The 12,201-nt window shown below is 37.0% G+C and overlaps 2 protein-coding genes across 4 annotated transcripts; one reads left to right on the top strand and one right to left on the bottom strand.

The window, feature by feature from the left end:
* The first annotated feature begins 1,122 nt into the window (after positions 1 to 1,122).
* On the top strand, positions 1,123 to 7,156 carry LOC116118736. 2 transcript variants are annotated; one of them, XM_031404706.1, is made up of 6 exons: positions 1,123 to 1,363; positions 2,430 to 2,503; positions 2,612 to 4,364; positions 4,456 to 4,660; positions 5,505 to 5,740; positions 6,880 to 7,156. In XM_031404706.1, exons 2-6 carry the CDS (start codon positions 2,444 to 2,446, stop codon positions 6,912 to 6,914), a joined length of 2,289 nt encoding a protein of 762 aa, XP_031260566.1. In that variant the 5' UTR covers positions 1,123 to 1,363; positions 2,430 to 2,443; the 3' UTR covers positions 6,915 to 7,156. The 2 variants fall into 2 exon arrangements, with proteins under 2 accessions (XP_031260566.1, XP_031260567.1); XM_031404707.1 differs by lacking the exon at positions 6,880 to 7,156 and having other exon boundaries at positions 5,505 to 6,184.
* Positions 7,157 to 7,318: 162 nt separating this feature from the next.
* On the bottom strand, positions 7,319 to 11,296 carry LOC116118754 (calcium and calcium/calmodulin-dependent serine/threonine-protein kinase-like). 2 transcript variants are annotated; one of them, XM_031404729.1, is made up of 7 exons: positions 10,477 to 11,291; positions 9,925 to 9,979; positions 9,719 to 9,829; positions 8,710 to 8,942; positions 8,324 to 8,531; positions 7,757 to 7,816; positions 7,319 to 7,660 (listed from the first exon to the last, which is right to left on the bottom strand). In XM_031404729.1, the coding sequence occupies exons 1-7, from the start codon at positions 11,193 to 11,195 to the stop codon at positions 7,484 to 7,486; spliced, it is 1,563 nt and encodes a 520-aa protein (XP_031260589.1). In that variant the 5' UTR covers positions 11,196 to 11,291; the 3' UTR covers positions 7,319 to 7,483. The 2 variants fall into 2 exon arrangements, with proteins under 2 accessions (XP_031260589.1, XP_031260590.1); XM_031404730.1 differs by lacking the exons at positions 7,319 to 7,660; positions 7,757 to 7,816 and adding an exon at positions 7,980 to 8,221 and having other exon boundaries at positions 10,477 to 11,296.
* Positions 11,297 to 12,201: the final 905 nt, after the last annotated feature.

Raw genomic sequence — 12,201 nt, 5'->3', positions numbered from 1 at the left:
ACAGTGGTGTTTGGGGTATTTATGCAAGATTTCAAACCTATGGGGGACTTAAGAAGCTTTCAGGGGTGATTTTGTTTGATTTTACATCTATAGACACTGGTTTAACCCGCCAATCAAACCTATTAAACTGCTCGACCCGTGACCTGGTGGCCTGGCCGGGTCAGTGCAAGGGTCGGCTTTCTAATCACTGATTTCAATTACAATGTTCAAGGCTTTTATTTATTTTTCTATAGGTAACTATAACCAGTGTTCTGAAAATCGGATCGGACCACCCGATAGGACCGGTTCGACTGGCAACCGACGGCAAATCCGGTCCGACATATATAAAAAACCATTATTTGGAGTTAAACTGGATTGGACTGCTGTTGGACCGTTGTTGGATCATCGGAATAGTGTCGAATAGCAGTCCAATCGCGGTCCAATCGCAGCTAAACCCAGCTAAATTCCGACATCTTTCGACAGAGAAAATACCCTCATTTGATGGACGAGATCTCCACGACCAAATCCATCCATTTTTAGTTGCCGTCATCCAGCCTTCGTCGATCGCCATCCACCTAAAGTTTACGGCTTTACGCGACGTCGGATTTCTTTGTTGATTCCGGCTAGTTCCGACGCCGATGGAACTTCGTAGCACCACCAACAGTCGCCGACACCTGCACATCAAAAGCCCCAAGATTCCACTTCGATTGGCCGTCGATCGTCGCTGCCGTCACCACTCACCAGAATCTTTGCGTGACAGGGGTGTTTTAGATAGATTTCAAACCTTAAGGGAGCACTATAGGGGTGTTTTTGATGAATTTCAAACCTTTAGGGACTACAAAAACTATATAAATTACGGTCCAACTGACCGATCCAACCAGTCAAACCGGTCAAATCGAAAATCAGATCCTTGAACGGGTCATTATCCGGTCCGATTTTCAAAACATTGACTATAAAATTACCAGAATTTCACTGCCTTGACATAGTTCTCCAATTCAGAATTACCAAACGTTTTAATTAAAAATTTATTTGCTTAATAATAAAAAAATAGTAAATTATTTTTCTAAAAAGCCCATCAGTAAAACATAATGAAAATTTAGAAACAACAGAAATTAAAATTTAAAATCTGAAACGGTACGAAACGAAACGGTACGAGTAGAACAACGTACATTATCTTCTCTATGCCATCGTTAACCCGAGTCTCCGGCACTTCACACCCCGAAACAACATTAGTAAATGGCTTAAAACTTTTAAATATCGCCGAAATTCACCTCTTACCGGATCGGAAGTTTGTGTTTCACGATTCGGACGGTAGGTGTTTCAGATCCAATTCTTCGGAGGCGGATTCCGATATTTCGGCGTCTAGCGAAATTTCTCTTTTCCGGTATTTTCTTTTCCTTTACTATTATTAAGCAAAAATCAACAGGTCCTGGATCTGAAGCATCTGGTTTTTGGTTTTTACTGTCTATTTTTTTAATCTTTATTGTTAATTAATTAAATTGAAGTAGAAAAGCACTTTATGATGAAAAATAGTACTTGGAAGTGCCCTTTAAGAAGGTACATTTTGACAAATGCTGCACAATTAACAAAAAAGCACTTTTAACCATATGAAAATGCTTTTAGGAGTGTGTCAAAAGTGCGTCTGATCACAGTATTGTTATGAGCTTAGTTTCAAGTGTAGAAGTGAAATAGTTAGTTTTGTGTTGGCTTGAGTTGATTTTTTTTATATTCTTGGAAATGAATTTGCTTAAAAGTGTGTGTGTGTGTTTTTTTTTTTTTTAATGTAGAAATATGATAAAATGAGTACAACGTCAATGGATTTCATTGTTGGGAGTTGCTTTTGTGCTTGTTCTAAATTGCAAATTTATAAACACCGTTCAATGTATTCGTAGGCGCATTATCCGATGTCGCACTAAACACAGTATAGTATTTACCGTAATATGATATTATACGGTACAATACAATATAATATAGTTCAATGCGAACATTAGAGTTTTGTGTTGTTTTATGCTGTTATCTGATTAATTAATGCGATACTTCCACCGTGCCTGAATGCCTTCTCGTATCAATAATGCTCGATATTGTAAAATTTCAAGTGAGCTGGTTAGAAGCTTTTGCTTGAGAAATGGAGAAGTCAATTTAGTGTTCTTGACCATGCTCATTTGTTGACATGTTATATTGTTCTGCAGCGGTAAACTTTATATTAGCCGTGAACACATGCTTTGGGAGTGTTAAATAATTAGGCTGTGGTGCATCAGTGTAAAAGGCAGTTATAGTAGTTGACGAGTTGTTTTCTTTGCAATTTTGAATTGTTGGCGTCATCTTTAAGAGTTGTCCACCATTGCTTGGTCAGGGAAATGAAGATTTAGATTAAGTTTTTTAATATATGTTTATAATTCTCCTGTTCTGCTATCTGTTTAATAATGTTCTGCTCTTGTGGCTTCAATCAGAATATTGATAGCTTATGGTGGAAACTCAAGAATTAATTGACACTTTTCCAGCTATGCAACACAAGGATAACAAAGTGAGCAACTTAGATCTTCGCATATGCTTTCCTTTCCTATATATATACACAATCTGTATTACTATCCATGTTTTATGTTTTCACCTTTGACCTTGTAATTTTCATTAGGGTTTAACACCCCCTCGAGCGACAGATCCTGGCTGGGCACATGGAACCATGGTGAATGGGGGTAGGCAGAAGATTAAGTGCAAATATTGTCATAAAGTTTTTCTTGGGGGTGGAATCTCCAGACTAAAGCAACATTTGGCTGGTGAAAGGGGAAACGTAGCTCCATGTGAAGAAGTACCTGATGAGGTTAAACTACAAATTCAACAACATTTAGGTTTTAAAGTTCTGGAAAAGCTAAAAAGGCAGAAAGGTTTAAAAAGTGGCAAGAACTCTTTTGTACCACACTTTGAGGGTATGGAAGAAGGAGATGATGATGACGATGCATTGCGAACTGAGAAGCCGCCTTCTGTGCAGGGCACTAGCAGGAGAAGGGGAAAACAGATTGTGGAAGGAACCTCCAAGCGAACAAAGAGACGTAAACAGCAAAAGTTTCCAACTGCTACACCTCTTGTTGCTCAACCTCTTCATCAGAATTTTGCTTCACAAGAGAGCATCAATGAAGCTGATATGGCTGTTGCAAGATTTATGTATGACGCTGGCTTACCATTCTCTGCTTCAAATTCTTATTTCTTTCAACAGATGGCTGATGCTATTGCTGCCGTGGGTCCGGGTTATAAGATGCCTTCTTATCACTCTTTGAGGAGTAAATTGTTGAACAGAATTGTTCAGGATGCAGGGGCATACTGTGAAGAACTGAGAAAGACTTGGGAGGTGACAGGATGTTCAGTCCTAGTTGATAGGTGGATGGACAAAACAGGTCGTACAGCATTCAATTTCTTTGTTTATTGCCCCAAAGGAACCTTGTTCCTCAAATCTGTTGATGCATCAGACATCACAAAATCTTCTGAAGCGCTTCTGAATTTGTTTGACAGCATTGTTCAAGGAGTTGGGCCTAAGAATATTGTAAATTTTGTGACTGATACTTCACCAATTAGTAGAACTGCAGGAAAACTCTTAATGGACAAATACAGAACATTTTTCTGCAGCACATGTGGAGTGCAATGTATTGACAGGATGCTTGAAGAAATTGGAAGAATGGATGAAGTGAATGAGATTTTAGTAAAGGCTAAAAGAATAACTCAGTTCATATATAACAATGCTTGGGTCCTCAATTTAATGAGAAAGAAAACAGGTGGAAGGGATATTCTCCAGCTTTCAGTTACACGGTTTACTTCCATCTTTCTAACACTAGAAAACATTGTATCTTTGAAGGACCATCTCCATCAAGTGTTCACTGGTACAGCCTGGATACAGTCAAGTTTCTCTAAGCAAAGAGGAGGGGTTGAGGTGGCAGAAACCATTGTAGACCCTATCTTCTGGTTACAAAGTGACCAAATTCTGAAGGTCACCAAGCCTTTACTTTCATTTTTACATCTTATGGACTGTGAAGAGCGACCATCTGTTGGTTACATATTTGATGCTATGGAAAAAGCAAAGAAGACCATCATTATGGCATTTGACAATGATGAATCAGAATTCATGCCATATTTCAGGGTTATTGATCTTATTTGGCAGGAAGAATTCCATAGCCCTCTTCATGCAGCTGCTTACTATCTCAACCCATCTGTATTCTACAAAGCTAATTTTTCCTCTAACAAAGTCATCCAAAAAGGATTACTAGACTGCATTGAAACCTTAGAGCCTGATATATCTTCTCAAGTTACGATTACAAGCCAAATAAATTCATATGAGGAAGCAGTGGGAGATTTTGGCCGACCTGTGGCTTTACGTGGTCGAGAGTCATTGGCCCCAGGTCAGCATCTATTTCTTTCGGTCTATCAAATTTTACTTCTTTATTGCACACAATGAAAATTTGATGGTTATGAATTTGGTTTTCTTTGTAGCTACTTGGTGGTCTCTGTATGCAGCTGATTACCCTGAATTGCAACGGTTAGCTGTCAGGATATTAAGTCAATCCTGTAGCATCATCAGATGTGGAAGGAGTTGGAGTATGTTTGAACGTATATATTCAAAGAAAAGGAATCGGTTGGAACACCAGAGGTTGAATGATCTCTTATTTGTTCACTACAACCTGCAACTCCAGCAGAGGTAACTTTGCATATCCTTACTTTTTTTATTAGGAAACAAATAATTTTATAGTAGTGACCTAAAGATGTTAAATTAGTTGAACTGGTTATCCACTTGGGGATCAGAAATATAGAACTTTTAACCTCTGTATCTAGGTACAAAAATTATAAAGACAGTATCTATTAGCTTTTGTTTCTAGTTACAGAAACAGAGAAAACCAAGGAACACCCATGCCAAAAAAAAAAAAAAAAAAAAGCAACAAAGGATTAGGAGTTTGCAGCTCCTAATTGTATGGAACAACTTCATTTGTGGAATGGCTAGAAAGAAGTGTCTTTAAATTCTGAAGAACACGGGTCTACAAGGAAGCTCAAGAATTTACCTTTGCTCACAAGAAATGATATCCTCCCCTTTTAAAATTCCTCAAAAAAGGGCCAATATTGCAGAGTCCTGCAAGACTACTGCTCTTTTATTCTTCCTAAAGCGTAATTCTTTCAATAAGAAAGGATCAAGAATAAGCAGCACCCAGCTGAGATTGAAAGCCTTGGAAAGGAACAGAACTAACATAGCACTCTCGAGGCTAGACTTCTTAGTGCTGTCCTTTTATCTATCTTCTGCTCTCTTTCAAGGAATTTTATTTCTTATGCCAATTTCTTTATTTAGTGGCTGTACTCATGGGTATTTTGTTTCAAATTTTTAGGTTTTACATTGTTTTATTAATTGAATTTTTTATTTTGATGTTGCTTCTTCTGGTTGAAAACCTTCCACATTTTTGTCATTCTCTTGTCTTGATTTAGCACTTTCTTTCCTTGATGTATATGCTTGGAAAATCTAGGCTCATCCATTGGCGTTTCCTCTATGCAAACAGGAGAGCAGAAGGAGTTAAAGCCAGGAGTTCAAAAGAAACACTTGATCCTATATGCTTAGAAGCTATGGATGCAAACATTGGAGATTGGGTGGAGGACATGGGATCCGTGGAGGGTGAGGATCTGAGCTGGATGGATGTAACAGTACCCTGTGAGCAGACATTGGTTCATCATGAAGTGAAAAATATGGATGATTCCATTGACAGTTCGGAGGAGAGAAGCAGTGATGGCACCAAAGGTATTGATGAAAGTGATGATTTATAGTGCCTTTAATTTTTTAATCTCTTTAGGAAACAAAAAAGTTGTATTAAGCAGTTAGGTGCTTTATACAATGTTTGAATGTGATTATGATTATATTTTCATTCTAGTGTATCTTGTTGTGCATTGCTTAATTTACTGAGCAATCCTGATGCTTTTTAGTGGAGTTAACCAGAAACTTGTACATTGAAAGCTTTCACTTTGACTTGAAACAAAAGCGTGTTGTTGTATATATCTTTACTAAGACACTAACTAGTACCTTTTATGCTGTCAAGTTTAATTTTTGTTGATCTTGTACTTAAACATTATCCAGTTTATCTTTAAAGATGGACTCTTTGTCTAGCTCTTGTTGGTTAAACTGAAAAGAAAAGGAAAACAAAAAATTGGAAAAGGAAGAATTGTTATAAAATTGATATCATGTGTTGTGCATCAAGTGTTGCTGTGCGAAGATAAGTCTTGCTCTAATAAAACCTTTCTTTTTCCCCTTTCATGAAAACTAGTCTTTGTAAATCAATGGGCAAAATTAATAGTTCTCCATATGAGGAAAAACGCATTCTAGCACTTGTTTTGCTGTTGTAACTTGTGCTCCGTTTCATGAGAATTGGAGTAATACACATAAATCTTTTTTTTTTTTTTTTTTTTCTTAGCTTAGTTTGCGAGCTTCACACTCTAGGCTACTTAGCTGAATTATTGTAATGCTATTGATTGACTCAATCTTTCTATCTCTGAAGGCTAGAATTGTTTAGCCCGAACTAACATATGGTATATAAATCATATTTGTAAAGTTGACAGTATAAATAGTATTACCTTAAAAATGACTGTTTAACGTTACCATATAGATGGAACTGAATTTGATACTGCTGCAAGGTTTGCATATGCTAATGGAATGGATAGCTATTTGTGCTACTTGTACTTGTTCTTATTGTCATATCTCTTGCATATTGGCTGAAAAACATGACACAATCATTCAATCTCTTCTTAACCTTCAACTACATTTCTATTATTTCTGTAGTAGTATTTATGTTTCAAACATGTTAAATTTTGCCATGTTAAACATATATTTCATAGTTTCAAACATGATGTATCTACTGAATGCTGTAAATTTTCTGTTGTTTTAAGGATGCTCTTCACCAATATCATTCATCCAACTATAATTTGTTTGTCTCCAATTCAAGGTGACTTAATTTTATTAATATTTTTTAATTCAAGGACTGTCTAATGAGAAAATATTTAACTCTTCTAGGAGCAAGATTTCATTCTATTGCTTCCCTGTTCTGCCAATATTATTGGTTTTCATATTTGAAAAACTCGTGTAAAAGATAAAGATTGGTTCCCCGTAATTTTCTTTTATATCTTTAACAGAAACAAATGTGGCTCCTTTCAACTAATAAACATAAGGCACTTTGTGTTTAGTAATCTTTGAAGCAGTTCTCTGGTTCTCTTCCTTATATATATATATATGTAGGATTATGCAAAGAGCAAGTGAGCATTAATAGGTAAATAGGTCTTCCCCTACTTGTATAATACAGATAGTTACAGTAATCTAGATGGTAAAAAATTGTATCCAAACTCAAATAAACTTGAATAAATTACCGTTTAACCTCTCCTGGCCACCAGTTTCTATGCATGTAGCATAAATCCTAGAAGAAAGATAATTTAAGAAGAAGAAAAAAAAGGAATAAAAAACAAGAACTTTATTAGAAAGATAATGGTGAATGAAAAACTATTGCTGGCGAAGAGAGGAAAGCACAGCATCTTGGAGCAAGCTGTCTCTCTGCATGGCAGCTTTGAACTCGTCGAATGTGACTTTTCCATCACTATTGGCATCCATCAGGTCAAATATCTCATCCAGTTTTCCAGGCTCCGTAATATCAGCTGGAAGACAATCATCGGGCAAAGCCTGCACAGAATAATCTCTGTCAGACTTATATTGAAGGTAATGACAAAAGTTAGTAAGTTTGATGACTTTTATGGGAGTTTAGGGCAGTTGCTTTACTCTAAGCATGGATGCTACTTCTTCCTTTGTGATGCATCCTGATCGATCTGTATCATACATCTGTCAGGAAAAGAAGAAGGTATAATTAGCTTTGAATGAATACTTTCTTCTAGGTTGTTTATACAAGTTTGTTGGAGTATCAGGAAAAAACTATTGCCATAGTTTCTCAGTGTATGTAGTGACAAGATTCAATGTATGATTTTGGATATGGTAATCAAGAAATCAATAATTGGACAGGAGTTTATATGCTTCTGCTGGTTGCCGAGAAGGCAAAGACAGATATAGAACTTCCAAGAGGTTGAATTTCTGAGTAGAATGGGAAAATTTTCTTTGTTTTTCTCTGCATCTGGTGACAAATTTGAGTTTTAGTTGAATTATTCTGGCTGCTTCATTTCATTTAACGCAATGTTGTTCCATCCATGTAGAACTCCTAGTTGCAGTTTTCAAGTGAGTTCTGTTTATGATCTTCAACATATGAACAGAACACGCTCAATTATATAGCACATGTTTGTTTTGCTGAAGATGTGCTGGCAATAAGTCAATTTGAAAAGAGGGAAGGAAATGCACCTGGAAGCACAGACGAAGAGCATCGTCTCCTCGAGAATTCCTGAGGCTGGAAAATCCACACAGTATCTCTCTCATGTCAACTGTTCCATCACGATTGTTATCGAACAGGTCAAAGATACGTGGTGCTAGAGGTACTAGTGATGACATATTCATTGCTTTCAGCACCTCCTCAAATTCAGTTAGAGTAGCATTGTCACCATTTGCACATCTGCACTCAAATATACATCATGTCAGAGCCTGTAAAAATAGTTTCTGTAGTGATATAATAGCACTCATTGCTTAGAAAGGTGAACGTATTTTTAGCTTAAAAGAAGAATTTGTGCTTCTCCTATCGTGTTTGCATATTTTTGTTTAAGAAAACTAGACAGAATAGTTTGATTGCTTACATTTTCTTAAAATGTACCCGGAGATTCTCAATCTCCTCCTCTGTAAGGTCATGGGAACCTAACAAAGTTTTCAGCTTCTTTGTTCTCAAGAAAAATGTGCAGCTCAACACACTGGCTATTGCTGCAGCACGAAGCTTGCGACGAGCATTGAAACTCTGCAGTCGTGAAACAATTTCTGCATCCATTTGCTCCTCCTTTGCGGAATCACCAATCACCCATGGATGGTTCAGGAGCTGTTTCAACAAACATATTGAACAGGGGATCTTAGGTCTTAAATGTACTAAGGGTTCAGCAAACACAGTATCAAACTAAATTTTTGTTTTTCCTTTTTCCCTCCTATTCATTCTTTTGTTTAAACAACTTAAACAAAATCCAAACTAAGAAAATGGGTTAAAAGTAATTCACAATCTTTCCACTAAATGTTGGGTATTGAAGAAATTATCTATGTGGTGTGGTAAGTATTAAGAGTAATACTAGCCTTACAAAGAAGCATACAAAGAGCCAAATCTAACCTTTGAAATTCATGATTGTTTCTTTCTCTCTCTCTTTTTTCCTTAGTTGGATTTGACTCTTTGTATAACTCTTTATAAGGTTAGTATTACTCAAGTATTAATGGCACTTGTCAGATATGATGTTCCTCCTGCTATCAAATGCAGCTATAATCAATCACTTAATTGTTTATATCTTAGTTTTCGAACCTTGCTTTCCAAAAGATCAAATGGGGGAATACCTATGTTACTGGCTTGGTAACATTACCAGGACAGTTTCCACCATTAGATGCCCATGACCACAACCCAAGAGTGAAGACTGGCCCGGTATGTTAACTTGCTCTCCAAAATATCAAACCCTAAACCTTGCTCTACAAAAGATCAAATAGGGAATTTCTTATGGCTACTGGCTCGGTAACAATACCAGGACAGTTATAACCATTAGATGCCCATGACCACAATCTGGTATGTTACCGGGACAGTAACATAGTGGAACCCCAGGGCAAAAGAAGAGAGCATACCTCTTGAGCACTAGGCCTTCTGTGAGGATCAACTGTCAAGAGACTTGTAATCAATTGCTTTGCTGATGAAGAAATGTTTTTCCAAGTCTTCTCATAGAAACTGAAGTCTCCCTGGACATAAAATCAGGATTTCCTCCCATTGTTAAACAAATTAACAAGATTATCTATCTGTTTAGTGATAGAAGAATAAGTTGTATTATACATACGGCCATTATCATTTGTTGCTTTTGCCTATTTGACTGTGCAATGAAAGGTGGATACCTGAAATGTAATACAGGAATTTCAAATATCAGAACTGTACAAGTTGGAAATCCTGATAATTACACATAAGGGATTGGTTGTCAATGTTGCAAGAGGAAAATTATCAAAAATAATCAAACCATTTTTCTCTTTTGTATAATATGAAACCAATTCACATTATACTTTTTAAAGGATATAAATTTGCAGTTCCAAGAATTGACTTGTAATGTTAAACAATAAACTTTTACCACTATATGTTAGTTGTAACATAGAACCTTAGTCTTACCATGTATTATAAGTTATAAAGTTTAGAGATATTTATTGGTAGTAAAATCCTTTTAGCTATTATAAGCAAAGATAAAGTTAAATTTCATATAGTAAAATATTCTTGATTGATAAATGATATTGTTAAACTGAGATATAAATATAAAAAGTGGTTATAACGTGTATCTTAAAAACAATAATCAAAACCACACAATTATAAGATTTTGACATAAACTTGAGAAGTAAAAACATACCCTGAAAGTAAGATATACAAAATCACTCCCAAAGACCACATGTCACTCTTGGAAGTAACTCTATCCTGAGCCAGAGCCTCCGGAGAAACATAATCAATAGAACCAAACAACCCAACAACAGGATCAGTAAAACCCTCCACAGAACTCAATCCAAAATCCATAATCTTCAATGGAGAATCCTCATCTTTACTCAAGAACAAACAATTCTCAGGCTTCAAATCCCTGTGCACAATATTCGCCTTGTGTAGCGCCCACAACCCCTCCGCAATCTGCCTCACCACCGCCGCGGCTCCAGCCTCCGAATACCTTTCCTGAGCCACAATCCTGTCAAACAATTCCCCCCCGGAGCAAAGTTCCAGGACCAAATGAACTCCACTTTGATCCTCATACACATCGTAGAGGTCTATAACATTCGGATGCGGCGAAACGTTTTCAACGATTTTTCTCATCACCAGGATCTCGTTTGTCAGTAAAGCATCCGAAATTGAGGCTTGCTTCCGGGCCAAGAAACCGATTGAAGCTAAGCTTTTCTCACGGCCGCGGCCGCCTGGAATTGCATATGGAGTAGATTGGGAAACTCTTTTGAGTGTTTTGATGGCTACAGTATTTTTTTCACCACTTATTTTTCTTACTCCTCTTCTGACGACTGAGAATCCTCCTCTTCCGAGAATGTCCGTGACTTCGTATTCGTCGGAAAGCTTCTTGGTTTCCTGCCCCATGGACACAAAACTTCCTGGAAAAGTAAACCCAGATGGGAAATGGAAAGAAAGGAAGAAACAAAAATGAAGAAGCAGGTAGAGGTTTATGGAATGATAAGGTAAAGAAATTGGAATGAAAGGGACTTGGCAACAGAATAATAATAGTTTTATGGGATTAAAATAAGAGGGAAATTCAGATGGAAACGAGGGAATAAATTTAGGTGAGTAGAAGCTGGAGAAGAAGAGACAAAGAAATAGTCAACTAATCCTGAATAGGAAACTTCCGATATCTATTCATCTCTGAAATTATTTCTCTGTAATTTTTGGTGACTTTGTTTCTTTTGATCTTAGCTCCATAGAAAGTCTTAAACGAGACAAATATTTTTGATCTATATGTTTTTTAATAATTCCGCTGTTTAAAAATGTTATGCTGGGAAAAAAAGGGCTGACGTGGGAAAATCGTGTGAAGGGCGACCTGCTCCCGCAGGCAAACAGTACACGTTAGATCTGCCGCATGATTGGAGTCACACGCGTCCGTTTCCCTGCAGCAAATCGTGCGAAGTCAGCTTGGGAAGAGGGGAATGGGACATAAAGCCAGATTATATCCTGACAATCACACCAACCCATGGATTTAATGATGAACACGCTTCAGTTTGATATAAAATGAAGAAGACCCCTCCATTAAGGGGATTCAGCCATTCTTTACATAGAAAAAACTCTCTCTCTCTCTTGTAAAAGACACTTATTTTTCATAACTCTATGTAGTCAGTCCGCTTGCGACTGACCCACATATATCAATACAAATCAGTGGACGTAGGACTTGCTACCTTAGCATCCGAACCACTTTAAAGTCTTTTTTGCATTTATTTCACTTCATATATCCATTATCAGTGTGTTAATTCATCAAATAGTAATACCCACGTGACAATTGGTTGGTGCCGAAAACGAGCATCAACAGTTTGGCGCTAGAGGAGAGGCATGATTTAGCGTCTACCTTCATCAGGAGAATCTTTGACCTACTGGTCTT

The sequence above is a fragment of the Pistacia vera genome, unplaced genomic scaffold, assembly GCF_008641045.1.
Source record: "Pistacia vera cultivar Batoury unplaced genomic scaffold, PisVer_v2 Contig858, whole genome shotgun sequence".
Taxonomy (NCBI): Eukaryota; Viridiplantae; Streptophyta; class Magnoliopsida; order Sapindales; family Anacardiaceae; genus Pistacia; species Pistacia vera.
Note: the sequence above shows the minus strand (reverse complement) of the source record. Positions and strands in the feature narration are given on the sequence as shown.